Source organism: Wyeomyia smithii, chromosome 2, assembly GCF_029784165.1.
Source record: "Wyeomyia smithii strain HCP4-BCI-WySm-NY-G18 chromosome 2, ASM2978416v1, whole genome shotgun sequence".
In the NCBI taxonomy this organism is placed as follows: domain Eukaryota; kingdom Metazoa; phylum Arthropoda; class Insecta; order Diptera; family Culicidae; genus Wyeomyia; species Wyeomyia smithii.
Window position 1 is genome coordinate 259897331 of NC_073695.1, and position 23140 is coordinate 259920470.

A 23140-nucleotide genomic window follows, 5' to 3' on the forward strand; every position below is an offset into this window, starting at 1 on the left:
GAAAATTTAAGCTAAACACTTTGTAGACTAGCATTTTGAAGAAAATGCCCAGTGATGCTATGAGGCAGCATATAAAAGTTTATGGAACAATCGTAAGCACAACAAACTATTTTATGTCAAGATATGTGGATTTTAATTCTTGGTGCTATAGAGTCACCATGAGCGGGAAAGGGTTGAATGAAAATGGCAAACAAAAATGATATGTAATCGTAAAAGGACAAAAATAAAGTGAAAGAGAAATAAAACAGAAAATCGAATAAGAATTGCTGGAATTTGGAAAATTTAATTAAAAATCCAAGAAAAGCAAGTAAAATTTAGGATTGAAAAATGTGCATTAAAATAGAAGCGAAGTACTTAAAATTATAAAGGACAAATTTCGAAAGAAGAAATAAAAAGAAATTCGAAAAAATGTACATTAAGAAAGTAAATTCTAAAAATGTTAGTTAAACATGACAAACCGAATGAAAGAAAAAACAGATGAAAATGGAAAAAAGCTAACAAAAAACTGAAAACAAAAGTGAAACATAAAGGTTAAAAAAATGGAAAAGAAGAGAACTTTTGTGAAGAAATAAATGAATGCTGAGAAAAAAATTATGGGAACAAATATGCCAAAAACAATACGAGGTAAATGTATACTACACAAAGCGAAAATAATTTTCGGAACAAAAATAAAAGAAAGAAAAGAACGAAAAATCCTGAAGAATAAACAAATGAATGCGAGATTTTATTTATTAAATATGACAACAAAGTTTCTATTTTTTAAATCATTTTAGTTCGGTATGTCATGTTTTTACTCATTTTTTGACTATAATTAAAATAATGTTAAGAAATATATCAGAAAATATCAAATTGAAATAATAAAGGAAAACATGAATAAGAAAATTAATGGAGAGAAAATGATATTCAGAATTAATTGACGGAAAATTGAATACCTACATTTTTTGTTAATTAAAAAAAAAGTAAAGGGAAAGAGTTGAACTCAAAATGCGTGAAAAAATGCGCAAATAAATACTAGAGAAACAAGTGTGGAATAAAAACCTAAAAAGATAAAAAAGAAAAAGGGAGAAACGGAGAGATAAGAAAATGGGATGAACAAAAGAACAAATAAACTTGAAGGCAAAAATTAGAAGAATTGACAGAAAAATGGTAAATTTAAAACTAAATAAAAAATTTGGAACAAATGAAAAAAAATATAAATAGAACATATTTGAAAGTTACAGGAAAAATAAAAAAATGACATTAAATGTGGTAAAAAAGAAATTGAAAGAAAATCATGAAAGGAGTATTAGAAAGGTTCATATTTTAGCTGAGAAAAACAGGAAGAATAACGACTGGAAGGAAAGAAATAAAAAAAAGTACAGGAAAAGTGGATGGACAATTTGAGAAAAAATGGAATTGGCACAAAAAAAAGAGAAAAAACGAAAATTAATAAAGGAAAAAAAAACAAAATGCATAGAAAATATAACGAAAAATAAATAAAAACAAACATTGGAAGCAAAATTACAGTATGATGGTAAAAATCACAAAATGATAAAATTTTTGAAAATATTAAATAAATGAATGATAAACGAATGAAAATGATTAAATAAGGAAAATTCAATAAATATCAAAGAATGGCGAATAAGAGAAAAACAAGAAAATTAAGCAAAACTTTCAGGAAGCAAACAAAAAATGGAAGCTAAATGTTTAAAATCATAAACGCAACTTATTTGGAAGGAAAACTTTGAGCGAAGGAAAAATGCGTAATCCACAAAAACACGAATTTAAGAAATAAATTCAAGAAAAATAATGGAAAGATAACCGTTAGCACTTAAAAAGCATATATAACTTACAAAATTTGTATAAAAAATTTTAATGATAAGAAAATTAAAAAATGGAATTAAAACTAAAGAAAAATGTTAAGAAAAAAATTAAAGCCAGAGAAAAGACATATGGAATAAAAAAAATGGAAAAATTAGAAAAAAGGAAAAGATAAAAAAATAAGACGAAAAGGCATAACAACATAAAAAAAATGTTGGGCAAAAATTAAAAAAGAAAAGAAAATAGCCAAAGAATTAAATAAGAAAACGAAAATAAGTAAGACAGAGCAATTCAGAAATAAAAGGCCATGGAAGGAAAATCAGAAAACTACAAATGGGAAAAAAGAAATAAGCAAAATTAAATGAAAAAAAAAGGTGGAGTGGACAGTAGGAAAACATTGAGAGCAGAATAATGATGAAAATAAGACGAAAAATCGAAGGAAAACAACTCGAATTAAATGTGAAAAAAAAACAGAAATGAAAAATAAATCAAGAAAAGAAAATTGAAAAGAATGTTTTCATGTTTTTGGAAGAAAAATGAAAAAAAAAGGTTGGAAATTTAGAAAAAATGTAAGTGAAACAAAAATAAAGAGAAAAATTAGAAAAGGAAAAAAAAACGCATAGAAAGAATGAATGAGAAAGAGACAGAATTCGTTAGGCAAGAACAAAATAAGTGGAGAAAATGAGAGAAAAGAATGAAAATAGAAAATGAAAATGCAAACTGAAGATTACGAAAAATAAATGTAAACAAACATTGGAGGCAAAATTACAAAATGCTTGCAAAACTCACAAAACTTGAAAATGAACAATGAATAAAAAACAGAAAGCGAATAAAAATAATTGATCAAGAAAAATTTAATCAAAAGTAAAAAATTGCTTAGAAAAAAAAAGAAGATTAAACGAATGCATGAATAAAAATAGAAGCGTGATATAATCAAAGATGCAAAAAGAATTCAAAGGGCAAAATTTGAAAGAAGAATAAAAGGAAATATTTAAAAACATGTGAATTGAAAACTAGACACCGGGAAAATATTGGAAAGAAAAACGCTAGTTATAAATAGAAAAGGTAGAAAATACAGAACATATAAAACAAATCTTTAATAATAAATAAATTAAAAATCGAAATAATTTTTTATTTCTATAACATTGAAAAGATATAAATGGGTAAATGGAAAATAATCTGGAAGTAAAAAACGGCAGAAAAACTAGCAGAAAAAACACTGGTAAAAATTTAAAGAACATGAAAAAAATATTAGAAAAAATTTAAAAAAACAAATTAGGTGCGAAACAAAGCAAGACAGAACAGTTCAGAAATAGAAGGAAACGAAAGGAAAAACAAGAAAGAAAAATGAGAAAGGAAAAAGCATGAAAATTTGATGGAAAAGATAGAACAAACACTAGCAAATAGGAGAAAATTAGAATGAAAGGAGGGAAAATAGAACATGTAAACAAACAGATTCCAGAAGAAAAAATGGAAAAAAATAAATAGAAACAAAAATTGGAAGTAAACTAACAAAATGATTGATATTTGAAATTTTAAGCTTCAAATGACAGCTGATTTATAACAAAACACAATGTCGGGGACAAGGAGATTGCGGGTTCAAGTCCCGTCTAGATGCGGTATATTTTTCCAAGTCTGGGTTATATTTCCAGTTCGCTTATTTTTCACTTGCCGGCTGCAGACACTGTCTGCCTTCAATGAATTTTTAAGCACTCTATTACAATTCGTGACAGCGAAAGAAATTTTTTTTTTTTTTGATAATAAATAATTATCTATTAAACAAAAAAGTACAGAAACAAATCGAAAATAAATAAAGCAAATTTCAATAAACAAATTTTCAAAGAAAAACTGTGTAGGAAAAAAAACCAAATGCTTATAAAAATGGGCAAATGACCAATAGAGAAAATAGTATAAAACAAAAACATTAAAAAAATTGAAAAAGGAAAGGAAAAATCGGAAAGAAGAAAAAATTAGATTGGAAACTTAATAAAAAAATTTGATAACAAATTAGAAAGAAATGGAATAGAAAAACATGGTAAAAGTATAGAGAAAAATGATGAAAAAAACTAACATTAAGAGCGAAAAAGTTAAGAAAAAACTGTTAAGAGGCAGAAGAAAAATCTAGAAAAAAAAATGAGGAGAAAAAAAGCTGAGAGACATTCGACAGAAATTAAATGGAAGAAGTTAAATAAGCAGATATTAAACGGGGAACAAAAATGGTAAAAAAGGAGAAAAACAGATCTGGAGAAAAAATAAAAACTCGACACCTTCGAAAGATTCTGACACCGCCGGTGAGAAGGTGGGCGCCGTTTCCAGGGATTCAAGCGTAGGACCGAAACCGGCCACAGATGCGAGCAGCACAACCCAAGGGTAGAGTTAGGGCAGATGAAGGGCTATTTATTTCTAGTGAATGTGATTTACTTTGTGTGGTGTCCTGTGGAGAGCAATCGAAGAAATTCTGATTGATGGGTTTGATAAGGCGGTGCTGAGTACTTTCGTGATGGTGCAAATATTTAACACCCCGGTTAAAAGAGAGTTGAGTTGGGATTTGTGAGTGCAAACAGGGAAGATTCGTGATGGGAAATTACTCGGAATGAACGGATAATTCGTGTTATGAAAAGTTATTGTTCAACCAGAATGGCACATAACGGTGAAAATATTTTCAACTTGCTGTTATGACGCAACGAATTGATAAAGGCATTTGGCGCCACCATGTATAAGAAATTCAGCATCAGTTTTATAATAACATGTTCGAGAGTGTTGCGAAATAGTTTACATTTCTTCAAAATTGTATTATTGGACTGAACAAATCAGAATACCTTTTATGGCAATGTCGTTGTTACAGTTAGACTTTGGCATGACGTTTTCATAAAATAAAAAAATAACAGAAGAAAAGAATTCCTAAGAAATTGACAATTTGATTTTAAAATTTATTTGAATTGATTTTCTTTCAAGTATGTTTGTTAAGTTCAGATTTTTACTCTTAATGCGAAACGCAAAAAATAACGAAACAAGTGAATTGAACGATACAAAAGGGAAGGTATGAAACAAATATAAGTAAATGAAATAAATATGATCAACGAAAGTAGTGGAAGGTAAATAAAAGGAAATGAAAAAAAATTGAAGTAATAAAATTAAAGACGAACTGAAATTATGGAAGCACAATCGAATGAATGTTAAGTAGAGAAAAATGTGATACACAAAATGGAAAAGTACTGAGATTTATACACCGAGAGCAAATAATAAACATAAAAAAAACATAATCAAAGAAAAAATTCACAGTGAGAATACTATGGCTGAGGAAGAAATCAACCCTCTCCCGCTCACAAGGTTTATCATTAAAATTTATAGCTTCACGAGAAAATTTAAGCTAAACACTTTGTAGACTAACTAAAATTACTGTCAACTGTAGTATTTTGAAGAAAATGCCCAGTGATGCTATGAGGCAGCATATAAAAGTTCATGGAACAATCGTAAGCACAACAAACTATTTTATGTCAAGATATGTGGATTTTAATTCTTGGTGCTATAGAGTCACCATGAGCGGGAAAGGGTTGACCGAATGAAAATGGCAAACAAAAATGATATGTAATCGTAAAAGGACAAAAATAAAGTGAAAGAGAAATAAAACAGAAAATCGAATAAGAATTGCTGGAATTTGGAAAATTGAATTAAAAATCCAAGAAAAGCAAGTAAAATTTAGGATTGAAAAATGTGCATTAAAATAGAAGCGAAGTACTTAAAATTATAAAGGACAAATTTCGAAAGAAGAAATAAAAAGAAATTCGAAAAAATGTACATTAAGAAAGTAAATTCTAAAAATGTTAGTTAAACATGACAAACCGAATGAAAGAAAAAACAGATGAAAATGGAAAAAAGCTAACAAAAAACTGAAAACAAAAGTGAAACATAAAGGTTAAAAAAATGGAAAAGAAGAGAACTTTTGTGAAGAAATAAATGAATGCTGAGAAAAAAATTATGGGAACAAATATGCCAAAAACAATACGAGGTAAATGTATACTACACAAAGCGAAAATAATTTTCGGAACAAAAATAAAAGAAAGAAAAGAACGAAAAATCCTGAAGAATAAACAAATGAATGCGAGATTTTATTTATTAAATATGACAACAAAGTTTCTATTTTTTAAATCATTTTAGTTCGGTATGTCATGTTTTTACTCATTTTTTGACTATAATTAAAATAATGTTAAGAAATATATCAGAAAATATCAAATTGAAATAATAAAGGAAAACATGAATAAGAAAATTAATGGAGAGAAAATGATATTCAGAATTAATTGACGGAAAATTGAATACCTACATTTTTTGTTAATTAAAAAAAAAGTAAAGGGAAAGAGTTGAACTCAAAATGCGTGAAAAAATGCGCAAATAAATACTAGAGAAACAAGTGTGGAATAAAAACCTAAAAAGATAAAAAAGAAAAAGGGAGAAACGGAGAGATAAGAAAATGGGATGAACAAAAGAACAAATAAACTTGAAGGCAAAAATTAGAAGAATTGACAGAAAAATGGTAAATTTAAAACTAAATAAAAAATTTGGAACAAATGAAAAAAAATATAAATAGAACATATTTGAAAGTTACAGGAAAAATAAAAAAATGACATTAAATGTGGTAAAAAAGAAATTGAAAGAAAATCATGAAAGGAGTATTAGAAAGGTTCATATTTTAGCTGAGAAAAACAGGAAGAATAACGACTGGAAGGAAAGAAATAAAAAAAAGTACAGGAAAAGTGGATGGACAATTTGAGAAAAAATGGAATTGGCACAAAAAAAAGAGAAAAAACGAAAATTAATAAAGGAAAAAAAAACAAAATGCATAGAAAATATAACGAAAAATAAATAAAAACAAACATTGGAAGCAAAATTACAGTATGATGGTAAAAATCACAAAATGATAAAATTTTTGAAAATATTAAATAAATGAATGATAAACGAATGAAAATGATTAAATAAGGAAAATTCAATAAATATCAAAGAATGGCGAATAAGAGAAAAACAAGAAAATTAAGCAAAACTTTCAGGAAGCAAACAAAAAATGGAAGCTAAATGTTTAAAATCATAAACGCAACTTATTTGGAAGGAAAACTTTGAGCGAAGGAAAAATGCGTAATCCACAAAAACACGAATTTAAGAAATAAATTCAAGAAAAATAATGGAAAGATAACCGTTAGCACTTAAAAAGCATATATAACTTACAAAATTTGTATAAAAAATTTTAATGATAAGAAAATTAAAAAATGGAATTAAAACTAAAGAAAAATGTTAAGAAAAAAATTAAAGCCAGAGAAAAGACATATGGAATAAAAAAAATGGAAAAATTAGAAAAAAGGAAAAGATAAAAAAATAAGACGAAAAGGCATAACAACATAAAAAAAATGTTGGGCAAAAATTAAAAAAGAAAAGAAAATAGCCAAAGAATTAAATAAGAAAACGAAAATAAGTAAGACAGAGCAATTCAGAAATAAAAGGCCATGGAAGGAAAATCAAAAAACTACAAATGGGAAAAATAAATAAGCAAAATTAAATGAAAAAAAAGGTGGAGTGGACAGTAGGAAAACATTGAGAGCAGAATAATGATGAAAATAAGACGAAAAATCGAAGGAAAACAACTCGAATTAAATGTGAAAAAAAAAAACAGAAATGAAAAATAAATCAAGAAAAGAAAATTGAAAAGAATGTTTTCATCCCAAGTTTTTGGAATAATGGAAAAAATAAATAGAAACAAAAATTGGAAGTAAACTAACAAAATGATTGATATTTGAAATTTTAAGCTTCAAATGACAGCTGATTTATACCAAAACACAATGTCGGGGATAAGGAGATTGCGGGTTCAAGTCCCGGTTAGATGCGGTATATTTTTCCAAGTCTGGGTTATATTTCCAGTTCGCTTATTTTTCACTTGCCGGCTGCAGACACTGTCTGCCTTCAATGAATTTTTAAGCACTCTATTACAATTCGTGACAGCGAAAGAATTTTTTTTTTTTTTTTTATAATAAATAATTATCTATTAAACAAAACAGTACAGAAACAAATCGAAAATAAATAAAGCAAATTTCAATAAACAAATTTTCAAAGAAAACTGTGCAGGAAAAAAAACCAAATGCTTATAAAAATGGGCAAATGACCAATAGAGAAAATAGTATAAAACAAAAACATTAAAAAAATTGAAAAAGGAAAGGAAAAATCGGAAAGAAGAAAAAATTAGATTGGAAACTTAATAAAAAAATTTGATAACAATTCAGAAAGAAATGGAATAGAAAAACATGGTAAAAGTATAGAGAAAAATGATGAAAAAAACTAACATTAAGAGCGAAAAAGTTAAGAAAAAACTGTTAAGAGGCAGAAGAAAAATCTAGAAAAAAATGAGGAGAAAAAAAGCTGAGAGACATTCGACAGAAATTAAATGGAAGAAGTTAAATAAGCAGATATTAAACGGGGAACAAAGATGGTAAAAAAGGAGAAAAACAGATCTGGAGAAAAAATAAAAATATAGAATGAAAGGAAAATGGAAAAAATCATGCATAGAATTTTGTTTTAAAGAAAAAGTCGATTGATATACGACCCTTTGGAGCACTTTTATACCTTTAGTTTTTTCCGTGATTGCTATACTTTTCTAGGAGAAAGGCAAAAAGGCAGTATTTGTTAACAAAGGATAAAGAAGAGGAAAAGAATATGAGAAAAGAGAAAATAGTAAGCCTGGGATGAATCCGAGATGAAAAAGGCGAAAAATATATGAAAGCATAAATTGGAAGCAAAATAAAAAATGATTGGAAAAAAAAATTCCAAACAATAGAATTTTAAATATTCTAGTTTTTAATGACAGCTGACTTGTAACAAAGACGAGATAACATAATTCACAAGTGTCAGATCTTCTCATATACCTTGCGAACTTCAAATTATGTGGCGCCCCCGAACAACTCCAAGAAACATTAATGGTGAATGTGTGTGTGTGTAATGTGAAGAAACTATCAAGTACGACCTTGACAATAACAACTACAGAAATGTTTTGTCTAACGTGCCGAAGGGATAACACGCATACAGACACAGTTGATGTTTCTTGGACGCGTTGAGGGCGTTTCGAACAAGATCAGTACAGTCACATGCAAAAAGCTGTGCGTCTTGTTATTATTCGTCTTAGCTTGTAAGTGTCAGCAAATAATAAATTTTATTTCGTAAAGCTATTTTAAATAATTTGGAGCAAAATAAAACATTTCGTTTTTAATTCCGCTTTGTTCGTCTTAGTTACTAAACATTTTGTACAAGTGTTATAAATGGATAAAATACCGAATTGAAATAAAAATAAAGACAAAAAGGACGAGAAAACGAACGAACAGAAATGTTAAGAGAAAAATGTAGCCGCGTGAAAGAAAGACATGAATATTTATAAAAAAGTATTGAACCAAATAAAAAAAAATGAAAAAAAAAACATAAGTGGGAAAAATGAACTTACAATAATTAGACAAAAATTGGAAAAAGGAAATGTAAATAAGAAAAAAAATAACTAGAATAAGCCATTAGTATAAAAACCAGCAAGAAAAAAACCAAGTGAAAATGTAATTATAAAACATGAAAGACAAAAAAAAGAATAAACAAAGTAAAAAACAAGGTAAACTAGCCTAGAAGAAAATATATCAGGTAAAAACATTAGGAAATTGAACAAAACAAAATTTGAGAAAACGCATGGGCAAAAAAAAAATAAACGTTAAATTGAAAACGGCTTGGATGTTTTAAAAATTAGAATTCGTAAACTAAATAAATAGAAGAGCAACAGAAAATTTTTAGTAAAAATTGTAATACAGTCGATATAACGTAACTCGATATAACGTAACTTTTACCTTGATATAACGTAACTTTTAAAATTTATAAAAATTAAAAATAAATGATACAGTAACTGTCTTTGGGCTATAAATTGCTTCAAAAAATGTTTGTAGTAAGTTTTGAAATCAATAAAACCGATACGAAAATTGTCCAAAATGGACATAAGGAGGGTTTAAAAATACTAATAAGTGATGGGAAATAGTTTTTCACGCATCCTCCAGTAACAATTCACAGTATTGCATTAATTAAAAAAAAAATTTTTTTTTGCTTGTTGAAATTTTCTCTAAATGGGCCCAAAAAAGGTTTAAAAATACTGATAGGTGATGGGAAACAGGTTTTCGCACATCTGTGAGTAATCACCACTAGTCTTGCATCAATTAAAAAAAAAATTTGCTTGTTGGAAATTGTCCTAAATGGACATAAGAATGGTTTAAAAATACTGATAGGTGATGGGAAATAGGTTTTCACGCATCTTTGAGTGACCTCTTGTATCAACTGGAAAAAAATTTTTTTTTGCTTCTGAAAATATTTCTAAAAAAAAGAAAAGAGAAAAGTTAGAGAGAGGAAGAAGTATGTTTGAAAACAGTTAAAGAGATTTAATAGTCTTGATCAAAACTTCCAAACAGACAAACAAATGTCGAAAGATTAACGATAAAAGGATAGATCTTACCACTTCTGTTAAAGAAGAAAATTGAAATAATGTACATGCTTCTATTCCAAGTTCAACCCCAAGTGTAACTTCTCCACTTCTCCATTTACCGTACGACGTGCTTTACCAACTCTCCATAAAAAAATGATCTTTTTTTTCATTCTTTTTTGCTCGGCTGTGCTCAGAGGTGGCGTAGCGCTCTGCTTATCGCCCCAGGGACGCCGTAACGGCGAAGCTTTGGTACGGTTCGTTTCGCAGGAGCACCGTGACATGGCGCTAAAACGACACAAGCATCACATCGGCAATCGGTACATTGAGGTGAGTTTTCAATAGCAAAAGTAAACTGATTTTGTTGTATTCTTAATCTTCTATCGTCTCTCGTTATTTTAGGTGTATCGAGCATCCGGCGAGGACTTTTTGGCTGTGGCCGGAGGTGCATCAAATGAAGCTCAAGCTTTTCTCTCCAAGGGAGCTCAAGTCATCATCCGTATGCGAGGTCTCCCATACGATTGTACTGCAAAGCAGGTGGTAAGTGTGACGCTCTCAGTTTTCTGGATTCAATTATTTATTAGGGACTTACGGTGCGTTCTGGGTTTTTCTACAGTTGGACTTTTTCGCCAGCGGTGACAACAACTGCTCCGTACTGGATGGTTCCGATGGAATACTGTTTGTGAAGAAGCCCGATGGCCGGGCGACCGGCGATGCGTTCGTGCTATTCGCCCAGGAATCGGACGCTTCGAAAGCTCTCTCGAAGCACCGTGAATCGATCGGGCAGCGCTACATCGAGCTGTTCCGATCGACCACGGCGGAGGTTCAGCAGGTAAGGGTTTGCTTGAAAGCGATTGGAAGCGGGTTTACCATAGTACTAACCAATAACTTTTGTACTAACTAACTTTTACCTAAGGAGTTTCTTGTGGGTAAGCTGGTTTGAGTTTGAGGCCGAGTTTTTACGAGTGAGCTTATCGGTTTCTGTTTGTTTCTAGGTACTGAACCGTTCAATGGACCCGAAGACCTACGAGCCACCACAGCCACCATTAATAGCAGCACTGCCACCGGTGCACATGCCTCTTCTGCCACAGCACGTCATCACCAGCGGTACCGCAAAGGATTGCATTCGGCTCCGAGGTTTGCCCTTTGAGGCTAAGGTGGAACACATTCTACATTTTCTGGAAGACTTTGCGAAGCACATAGTCTACCAGGGAGTGCATCTGGTGTACAACGCACAGGTGAGTTTAGTAATTTTCTAACTTTTTACGATGGTTACATGTCATTAGGCGTAATCTTAATGGGCTGGCAATGTAACATTCGGTGAATATTTGTCACACGTCACAGGGTTCATTCAATGGGGAGGCCTTCATCCAGATGGACTCGGAAGCGGCCGCTTTCCAGTCGGCCCTGCAAAAACACCACAAAAACATGATGTTCGGCAAGAAGCAGCGCTACATCGAAGTGTTTCAGTGTTCCGGCGACGACATGAATATGGTCCTGAACGGAGGATTCCAGCAGCCGTCGAGTATTTCGAAACCGCCGCTACTGTCACCCGGTATGTTACCACCTGCGCAACAACCACCAACACAAAACCCACAAACACTAGCGTTGTCACAGCTTCCGTTGAGTGTTCCTCCTCCCTTAACCCTATCGATTCCTCCACCCAATCCCCAGCTGATAGCACAACAGCAAGCCCACTTTATAGCACAGCAGAGCTTGATGGCTCGACAAGCAGCAGCTGCTGCTGCCGCAGCTCAACAGCAGGAACAATTCTTCCTGCATAACCTAGCTGTCTATCCAACGCATTCCACGGTCGCCTCTAATAATTCGGCTATGTCTCAAACACCGCCTGCGTACGCGACTGCAAACAGTCCCCAGGCTCAGAGTGGTCTTCACATGACCCATGGCCACGCACCTACAGCTGTTCCAGGTATGAGCCAGGCTGCGGCAGCTCATTATGCCTCAGCCGCATATCCCTCGGCTGGTGGCCAATATCCACAGTTTGTATTCATGCCCCGTCATATGATCAATCCGGGTGGATTCCCAATGGGATTTGTACCACCGGGGTTGAGTTCATTGCACTTTCCGGGGGCGGCAACCGCAAATTCTGCTGGGGCAGCTGCTGCCGGTCTCTCACAATCCCCTTTCGCCGGTTCGGCCGGACTTCACCATCCCGGTACACTGGGGCACCTTTCAGCCCAATCGCAGCCACAGCAGCCGCAGTCACAGCATCATGCAGCCGCTCTGACGGCTAATGCTGCTGCAGTCGCTCAAAGTGCGGCCAATCCTTTGCTTCAATCCAGCATCAAACGCTCTTACGACAATGCCTTTCGTGGCGAACAGTCCCCACTAGCGGCGACAGCCGGTTCTAAGCGTCCATTCCACGGTGGCAATCAGGCAGCCGCCGCTGCGGCAGCTTCAGCGGCTGCTGCTCTTTATGCCCCCTACTACCATCCACATATGTGAGAAGTTTACTGCATTATTAATTAATCATGTTGGCTATATGAATAATCATCGTGAACCACTTTTAGTACATGGATACTAAAAGCATTACCATTTTTTTATGCTTAAATTATGAATTCTATAAAGTTTACTCGTAGTTGTAATTCTTAACTAATAACGAAATTACATTCCATCCACTGCTAGTAACCAACGGCAGCTACATTATCCAATTTAGAACACCAAGTGGATTCAAAAAAAAAAACATGATCGCGCAAGACTCTCTTCAAATCGATAGACGCTACTAAACGTACTTATAAGAGATGATTCATATATAAAGTTGATGCATTATTTTATTACTATTTTTATAATCATATATTTTTGTAATCATAATTACTACATTGTCATTGCGGTACTTATAGGCGATAAAAGTTGTGCTAACCAATGCTTCCCCTTGCCCGAAACACCCCTCAATCAAATTGTTCTCAACCTTCCCTTTTCCGAAGTTTCCCGCTAATCGATCTTTCGGATTAACCCTCATCTTGGGACGGAGATGCAGCTCCTCCTATAATATTGTTACATGTGAAGACTGACATCATGGCCGAAAATGAAAAACAGAAAATACCTCTTTCCCCCACTCTCGCTCACCCATATACACCCACACCCACACATGAATACGTTAACTGCTGCTATGTAAAGACAATTTGCTCTGAATTGATCTGTCTACTGGTCCAGTTCTATTGTTCTATTGTCACAACACAGGGGGTGTCGGGAATGTTGTTATTATTGTTAAGGCAAACGGAGCTATACTAAAGTTCATTGTGAATGAATTGTGCCGGACGAGTGATTTACTCATACACACACTTATACACACCCATGTGACAACTGACAGCTTAAATTCACTGATATTTTTTTCTGCAATGTTAGACTTAGTATTCCTAGCCGGAAATTAGTTAGAGCGTAAAACGATAGATATTTAACTGCATAAGAGGAGGATACCTGTGGAGTAATATTTTAGCGGCCAATTGTATCCCCTACTACCAACATTCACCTTAATACCGGTAGTTGAGCATCAGTCAGTAACGGAGCTATATAGGACTATAAAATGCGCATTATGTTAACATTCCTTCGAAAAATTGTTCATTAGACTTTGTGGTTTGACATTCATTGTTTTTTTAGTACAATTAACACATTCCAGAAGGGGAACACCGCTAGGTGTGCCCTTAGTAAACACTACTACAGGCGGCATATAATACACACAGGATATCGTTACATGTACCGTATGTAAAGGAAAGTTTATCGATCCCTAGTTTTCATTGAATCATATAGCATAAAGTTTCAAATCAATAGCGTACTCCAAAATATTTATTTTTCTGTCCTCAAACCATTTCGATGCCAGCTTTCATGTTTACTTTGGATCTGTTTAGAGTTGCACTTCAAGATGGCCAGAAAAACTTCTCAAGATGGCCACTGAAACATGATTCATGATGGCCAATTATTAGTTTTCGGACACAAAATAATACCAACTTCGATAATAAAACCTTACAATCGCCGAAATAACAACTAAATACAATGTTTATATACCACAAAATGACAGCGGCGGCTGTATACACAGCAAAATAGTGTTAGTCATATTTGAGTGGTTAAACTTGTTTGTGCTTTTGGCTGAGGGGGTGGATAAACTTTTTTTTCACATACTGTACACATTAATACGCGAAATCACACTTCACTAACACATTCCGTGCAGCACTGACGTGATCGTGATCAACAAAACAATCCGCTTTTTGTTCTAGAACAATCGTGTTCCGTATAGGATCTGTTATCGTTAGTTGACCTGCAACGCTGTAATGGTATCTAGGGCTTTAACTGTGAGGCGCATCTGTCGAACACCAAAATCGCAGCTGTTTTATTTCCGTACTATAACACAAACACACTCATAAAAAAATATCATAAACATTCCAAGAGCACGCGCGCTGTATTAGTGTGATGTTCGACCGGTGCGCTGCGCACTCGATTGATTGATTGATAATGGCGGAAAGGGTAAACAAAGTGAGTTACCTTAAGAATTGTGCCAAGACAGAACGGGAAAACTGCGAAACGACTGGTGGTTTATGGGCTTTTTTAGTTCGTTTCATTGTAATTGTAAAATTTCGGTAACCCGGTTTTCTTCCGTTGGAAAAGGGTAATTGTTTTTTGTTTCGATGTTCAAACTGCTGTTTCACATTCATTTTAAGCTGGATATAATTCTGTGGTCTGCTAAGCTTTGTACAAAATTTGATTCTTTCGTTTTCAAGTTTAACCTTTCTGTCTTGTGGCTACTGAGGTGTGTTTTGTTTTAAGGTGATACCCCGATCACTGTAAGAGAGGTTTGCGAAAGCGAAAATTATACACTATAAGTTGTTTGTGAATGTTGGTTGTTTTTATTTTTACATTTTCTGCTCAGCTCAATAGAATATTTTTTTAATTAAATGTGTCTGTGTAAGCGTACAATGTATCAAGTAGATATAATATTTTTCCTTATTTTCATATTTCCTTCTAGTATAAGCAAAAGATAAAACAGAAGACAATTCCCAATTTAATATAATTAATATTAAAATAACAAACAAATAACAACGTGGTTACAGTTTTATTTACCATTTCACACTTACTCTGTCATCTATTGCATCACACCATTTGTTTCTAGTGGTCGCGGGCAGCGTAGATTTCTGCTGGTTTACGCAATCTAATGTTTGAGCTCAGCTGTGTGCGTTTGTTTGTTATGTTTTATCTAATTATTTTATATAGATAGTGTCAAATATGTTTCAAATGTCCAAAATAGTCAGAAATATCAAAATATCGAAAACAAATTGAAAGCTGTCAAACTTAAAACATTCGAAATTGTTGAATATATCAAAAATGTCAAAAGTTTAAAGCCAGCAGGGTCAAAAAAGGACAATTATGTCAAAGATTACAAAAAAAGTAAAAAATAGTAAATTGTAAAGACTGTCAAAAATAATATATGCCAAAACAGTCTAAATCGACATTAACAAAATCGTCTAAAATGACAGAAATGTCAAATATTCCAAAAATCTGACCATTTGACTCACTTTCTTATGGTGTTTGATTATATTGCAAAATTTTTCAATTGAAAAACATTCTTGGATTGACAGTTAGCTTTTAACTTTTGGAACATTTATTTTTGATACCTATTTTATCTAAAACAATCATCGCATACAGACAGCTCAAACACTACCAAAATAAATGGTTCTTCGCACACCCACTACCCGCAGGGGTGTCCCGGCAGCCCATTCAAGCGGTCCGATCCTTCTGCTATTTCTGTTTCTTCTACTTCTCCTCTTGCCGCTTTTGCAAAGTACCTACACACCCCTAGGGGGATTATTGCCTACTACTCAGCCATTCGCCGCACTGTCCATCATCTACTACTAGAAATGGTTTCCGGTCGCGGGATCCCGCTCTCCAACGTCTGTTTCGCGTGCTGTTGTCATACTGTGGTGGTTACTCGACTAGCTACTGTTGTCCGCGTTCGTAGCACTTGTTTGCTCTGGTACGAGGTAGATCGCCGTCCTTCGTGCCACTAATCGATTTTTCCGTACATACTGCTGCCACTTTTTTCTATCCAAAGTAACCTTCAAACTTTCACCAAAAGTTAAAATTGAAATTTCTAACTTTAGTGCAAGTAAAAAATAAAAACAGGACAAAGTAAAGCCTCATCTAAAACCAATTAGCTGCCATCGCCTATCTGTTTATGTGTCGCTAGCTAGCAAATCAATCAAACTACAACAATGGTGAACAGTGTGTGGTGTGGGAGTTTATTTTACCAACGGATTCGAAGCATTTCAATTAACGGTGTACCGATGGTGTGTGGTGCTCGCGCGCTGGACATAAACAAATAGTGGGTCAACCAAACAAACAAAAAAAAATCCTTATGTATCATCCCTTATACATCGTGGTGTACAAGTACTATTATAATATACATTTACAAGTTGATGGATATCTGTGTGCGTGTTATTGCCAATGCCAAACTGCAAAGTATCATGTCTAAAAAAAACAAAACTCAAGCGGAAGGATTACTACCACTACCACTACCACATCGCAGCGTGTTTTCTGGCAGAGTATATTTGGTGGTTTATGGGCAAATTCCTCTATCTTATCATGCAATGGTAACATAATATTATATATAATTTGCATCTACGGTGAGTGTTTTTTATTTACTTATTTTTACTCGTTTTTTTTTGTAACTGTAAACTATTCTTTAAGTTTTCCATATTTTTAGTTTCTCTATTTACTCTATCTCCTGTTTCGTTTTCTCTATCTGTTCTCAGTGTCGATACTAATGTTGTTGTTTGTCCACATTCTAACCTCAAGTCACAACGCTTATTGCCTTGTTTTCCTCTCTCTCTCTCACTGTTCCACACAACTGTGCTGCGCTGCTCCGGCTGAGCCCCCATGCTTAGCACAAGCGAACTCCCACTTTCCGGGTAATTTTTGTACTATCGGTAGCTGTAGTCTGACGGGCGATTGTTATAATTTCATACATGTGGGTAATGGTCGTATTTGATTGATACACGGTTGACAGTCCGGGCCGCAAAATTACAACTTAGTAATTCATGTAATTTGTCTTGCATACGCTTACTTTTTAATTTCTGTATCTCTGCAAAACAACAAGACGCCAGCGCAATCCTGTACTTGGATTGCAATTAATCAAGGGTTCCTTTTAATGCTCCAAATAGGTTTAACACAAGTGACAGCATGAGATTTAGCTAAGCGTGTATGGTAGTATGTTGAAAATATGGCATTTCAGTGTTGTAACAAAACTATAAGGGGCTTCGAATGAAAGGGGGCGATTCTGTAGGTTGTTGGATCATAATATGTCGTATCGTAAGCTGATTTTTCATCGGGGCATGCATTTTGTTAAGTATCAATATGGCTTAGTTTTGTAATCTTCGTGTACTTAACGGTAAACAACCGACATAAAAACCTTACTCCTAATATTATCATTATTAATAACAGCAAATATAGTATTGACAGTAGGGTCATTAGTATGATAAACTTTTCATCGTCACCTTCTTGTTCAATTTCTGGCTACTAGAACGTTTCTGAGCCGAAATAATCTCTGAAGGGCGCAGACTTGATTTTGTGAAGATTTCTCTGGTGGATAAACCAATCAAATGATTGGGTTGATTTTCAGAGGTCGAATAAAACAAATTTAATCTATCGATTAGTCGGTCAATGTCAAGCGTATGTACGATAGCTTACGACCGGTTACCAGACTTCAAGATCAGTCGATCACACCGACGAGATTCAACTTAGTCGAGAGAACAGTCGGGAGAAATTTCATGAGTATGGCATTCTCCAAATTTTCACCCACTTTTCCTCAGAATAAGTAGAATTTCGTCAGTGAGATCGACCAAACTTGGAACCTGCTAATTGGCCATTTGTTGCACAGACGCTTATGGAAGCTTAACGAGGCATTTGACTGACTAATCTGTTGATCAAACGACACCTACTGAATTTGACTAAATCCAAATATCTTAAAATAACAATATAGTTCACTCTCGAATTTTCCATATATTTCCGTGGAGACAGACAGGGAACACCCCCTCTCGTGGTGAAAAAGGTAACTAAACTCATTGCACAGTGGTACAGTAAGGCAATTTAGGCGGACATGAGCTTTTCGTTGCGATTTTGGTTTGCGGTTTAAAGCCATAGTTTTTGTAAAAAGTTGTTCCTTATACATAGTCCTCTATTTATGTGCAAATGAAAATTAGGGTGGTCCTAAAATCAACGAAATAAAAACAAACTAACTTGTTTTTATTTGCATAAATAATTGTAAACATTCTTTGGCAAACTTGTAGATCAACTAATTCTAAGTAACTTTGTAAAAAACCTTTTCGTAGACATTAAATTTGGTTTCCAAAAACAGTCTTTTCGCTTTAATTTTTCAATTCAAATTTAAAAACAAAGTTTTCTTCGGTAACTTTAATCAAAAATACGCCAATTTTGACGAAAAAACATTGTCGATATATTGTACAGATGAAGAGTTTTCACTATTTCTATTTTAAAAATAGGCCCTTTTAAAATATTGATGTCTCCGTTTAGGGCAAACATAAATAATATTTTTTGGTATCATTTGAAAGAACAAATATTGTAAAAATATTGTGAAGAAATACCGAAAGTTGCTTAAAATTAGTTGATCTACAACTGTGCCGATGAATTTATACATTTATTTCTGCGAATAAAAAAGTTAGTTTTTTTTTATTTAGTCGATTTCAGGACCACCCTAATTTTTATTTGCACATAAAAAATAGACTAAATATAAGAAACAAGTTCTTAGAAAAAAAAATTTACTCTAAAACCACAAAATCGCATCGAAAAACTCATGTCCGCCTACATTGCCTTACTGTATCACTGTGCATTGTTGTTGAATTTCTGTGAGCGAGTGTCATTCTCACACACGAAACTGAATTTACTCAATTTTAGATTTAGTTTACTCAATTTCATACTCTCACAGAAAAAAATATGTTGTAGATTTCGTGCGTATATTGTTTGTATGTAAAACTAACGCCATTTCGGGAGTTAAATATTGATAATATAATAGATGTAGCTTATCGAGGCATGAAGAAGAAATATTCAAATAATCAGGCCACGACGTGTAAATGGTAAACTAATCCCAAGTTGCTATAGACGTGGTTCCCTGTGTAACTTCACTAGCTCAGATCACGGGATAGCAACTACGAAATGTGCGGCCGTCAAGCTCAAGCTCAATAATCAGGCCACGAAGTGTACAATTAAATGAATGTTTCAATTATCTCGTGGAAAAGATAAAAGGGGAAACCGCACAATGGTTGTCAATAGTCGTATATGGTTGTTGTGCAACTTTTAGCTCAGATAACACTTGAATGTTCTATCAATTTAACAATTTAAGTATGGATACATATAATGTTGTAATTGGTTTAAAAGCTTTATTATATTATATATAAAAGATATTCAACAAAACAAACATAATTAGTGATAACAACTGTTATGCAAAAACTATTATTTAATGTTTAGTTTTCTCCGTTTTGAAAGTATTTTTTGTTTTTTTTATCCCTCCGAATTTTTTGCTTTCGAGTTCTATTCATCACTTGCTTTTTGTGTTTAATTTAATAATTCTCAACATTCCAAATTCATTGATTTCTTGCGGTTTTATCGGAATGACAACAACCTCGACTTTTGCCTTTAGTACATCACCTCTATTCCGGAAACACTCATATTGGGAGGTATTCAGTTATTTTCGTTGTTTTCCAGAAACTGAAAGTGGTCATCTTCGAATTCAAGATGGTGTCCAGGGTCAATGCTTGGCTTCTATACAATATTTCTATTACGGAAATATTCATATGCAGTAGTATTCGGCTGTTTCCCAGAAGTTGTCATCTTACAATTCAAAATGGTGTCTGAGCCCATAATACCCATAATGAGTGTTATTTGGTCTTTTGCCACTGTTGTTTAGGAACCGGAAGTCACCATATTGGATTTCAAAACGGCATTTGGAGACAATTTCTGGCCTCTGAGCATCATTCTGGTTAAAGAAACGCCCATATTTGGTTGTTTTTGGGTCATTTTCGGCAGTTTTCCAGTCACCAAAAGTCGCCATTTTACAACTCACAACTCTGTCCGAGGTCGATTTGTGGTTTCAGTGCATCATCACGATTTCGGAAATACCCATATTGGGTAGTATTTGGTCATATCTCACTGTTTCTCAGAAACCGAAAGTCGCCATCTTGGATTTCAAAATGGTATTTAGAGACAATTTATGGCCTCTGAGCGTCATTCTGGTTGAAAAAAAAAAACACCCATATTAGGTGGTATTTGGTCATTTTCAGCAGTTTTCCAGTCACCGAAGGTCGCCATTTTACAACTCAAAATATTGTCGGAGGTCGACAAACGTACAAACCTTGGAACACCACCCATGGATTGCCTCATACATAGGCGAACTTTATTATTATAAAATATTCGGCCGAGTCCACTTCACAATGAAATGTGCATTTTTTTCAGTGTACCCATTAGGGTAATATTATTGTCAAAAGTTACTCTTTTTCGCATGTCGTGTAGAACAAAATCAGAAAGGTGACTAACGCTTCTGTCATTTTCAATTTGTCTTCATAATTTCACGTAAGTGAACTATATTGGTACTTAAGATATTTGCTAAATCGGTCGATCGATTGGTATATTCACCAGTGAACAACCAACTTCATCTGTAGATTTACAGATGAACGAAATCAGTTTCGTTGGAATACTAGTCGGATGATTAGCTGAACCCGATGGAGTGTGTTTACTGCAATTTTTGTCAGCTGTCAAATGTCGATAGGATGTGTTTCTTTTTTCCCGATAATTTAAGACAAGTTTCCACAAAGCGTGAAGACATTGAAAAATATGACGTGACTTTTGCTTAAAACCGGATTAAATTCTGTCCGGATTTTCCAAATTGTATGAAAAACATACTACAATTAACTATCAATTCGAAGTATTATTAGTTTTTGAAGACCCAACCGGTTCTACTAAAAAATTGCAAGCAAGAAGGTTAAAAACCTATTGTAGTCTAGAAACAGGTTTCACAATGAAGGAAAACTCATTCTCTATGTGTTTTGCAATTATGTCATCTTCCACAGTGGAACTGAGATGTCAGATATAAAAAAATAGTTTGAAAACAAAATCTGCTCAAAATTCGAAAGTTTTAAAATCATTGCACCAGTTTTTACAGCAGTTTGTTTTCCTCAATCACTTCGTACAATACACCAGTACGCGTCGGAACATTTATCTTTATCGCATACAGACGGAACTTGAACCCGCAATCTCCCTGTCTTAACTACTACTGGGACGGTGATACTGCGGTCGAAAAAAATCTCGATTTTGCATGTCAACATGTTTGATGCTTTGCATTTCCCCGAAGTTTCTGTGAATGATCTTTTCCCAAAGTTTCATGAGAATCGGTTGAAATATCGATTTTTGGTAGCACTTTGAATGTGGCTATATAAGGCAATTTCGATGATTTTTATGTTTGAAAATCACAGTTTTTAGCTTAACTTCAAAAACCTGTAACTCCCTCAATTTTAATTTTGATTTAACAAGTTTCATTTTGAAGAGAAATTTATGTACTTTTTTGTTCAAAACTTGCCAAAAATGCAACCGATATCTCAATCGAGGTACAACATATTGCAGGGAAGTCAAAAAAGCATGTTTTTCCAAACTCATTTCTACCGCATAATCTTGTAAAACAGCGCGGAACGATCGGATGATCAATAGCCTATGGGAAAATTATTGTACTTTTTAGATTTTTGGGTCCAGTTTTGCACATCGTTGCTCATAAAAGCTATGAAAACGTATGGTGGTCAGTTGTAAAATATTCAGTTTCGCATATTTGAACAAAATGATTGACTGTAAAGCATACACGAAGTTTTCAGAAGTTTCAAGCTTTTTTATATAAACTTGTAAACCGCTTTCAGTACTACAAGATGTATAAAAAGAGGAAATGAAAATGAGAAAAAAAAACACCGTCGTTAAAATAAACTACCGTATGATCTCATTTTTTTCCTTGAAAGACCTTTAATTGGTCGTAGAAAGATCTTAAATTGGTCAAACGGCTGAAAAGCTTTAAATTTTCAAAATAATGAAAAAGGGGAATCGTACCAGTTATGGCAATATTTGAAAAAAGTACCGGTTATGGCCTATGAAGTTTGAATACGACCTCATAGCTTTTCGATGAAGAACAAATATACTAATTTTAAGAAAGATCGGAGCAAAAAGGATTTGATCATGAAAAAGGCCTAACGGCACTTTAGGTGGGTAAATTGTCATTTTCAACATTTTCTGCCATCAAAAATGAGTTCACTACGAATAATTTGTTTGTGCAACGTAAGAACTTCGACGACACTAATAACGCGAAGCTAGACAAGACACGACACTTACTGTTCTTACAAAAAACATAAAAATTACCTTAACGTCGACCGGTTTCGGGCGCGGTGCTGCCCATCAGCTGGATGGTGCTCGACTAACGGTTAGCACCGTCCAGCTGATGGGCAGCACCACACCCGAATCCGGTCGACGTTAAGGTAATTTTTATGTTTTTTTGTAAGAACAATAAGGGTCGTGTCTTGTCTCGCGTCGCGTTATTAGAAATGAGTTCACCACCCCGAAATTGTCATAGTTTGTAATTTCCAGTCATTTTAAAAAGACTTAGGTTTTTTTCGACTTTTGTTCAGAGACCTGCCATTGTTTCATAATCTATAATCGTATTACATTCCACTGCCGCCCATTCTATTGTTCACCCCTATCAACTATACACATTGCTGTGCAGGCAGACGTTATTTTTGCGACTGAAAGGAATGTCTCATCCAAGCTTCTGGAAAAGACTGCATATTAGAGAGGGACAAAAAATAAATGTTAGCT

At 33.7% G+C, this 23140-nt stretch overlaps 1 protein-coding gene across 6 annotated transcripts in view; it reads left to right on the top strand.

The window, feature by feature from the left end:
• LOC129724876 (RNA-binding protein fusilli) overlaps positions 1-23140 on the top strand; it is a 193356-nt gene that overhangs the window by 161690 nt on the left and 8526 nt on the right. For 3 of the 6 annotated variants that reach the window (XM_055680146.1, XM_055680147.1, XM_055680148.1), the window contains exons 8-12: positions 10474-10606; positions 10679-10816; positions 10893-11108; positions 11272-11514; positions 11621-18613. In XM_055680146.1, coding sequence (XP_055536121.1) covers positions 10474-10606; positions 10679-10816; positions 10893-11108; positions 11272-11514; positions 11621-12742 — 1852 coding nt within the window. In that variant the 3' untranslated portion in view covers positions 12743-18613. Of the gene's footprint in view, positions 1-10473; positions 10607-10678; positions 10817-10892; positions 11109-11271; positions 11515-11620; positions 22650-23140 lie in introns of those variants that run through there. The other 3 variants (XM_055680150.1, XM_055680149.1, XM_055680151.1) reach the window with 2 other exon arrangements.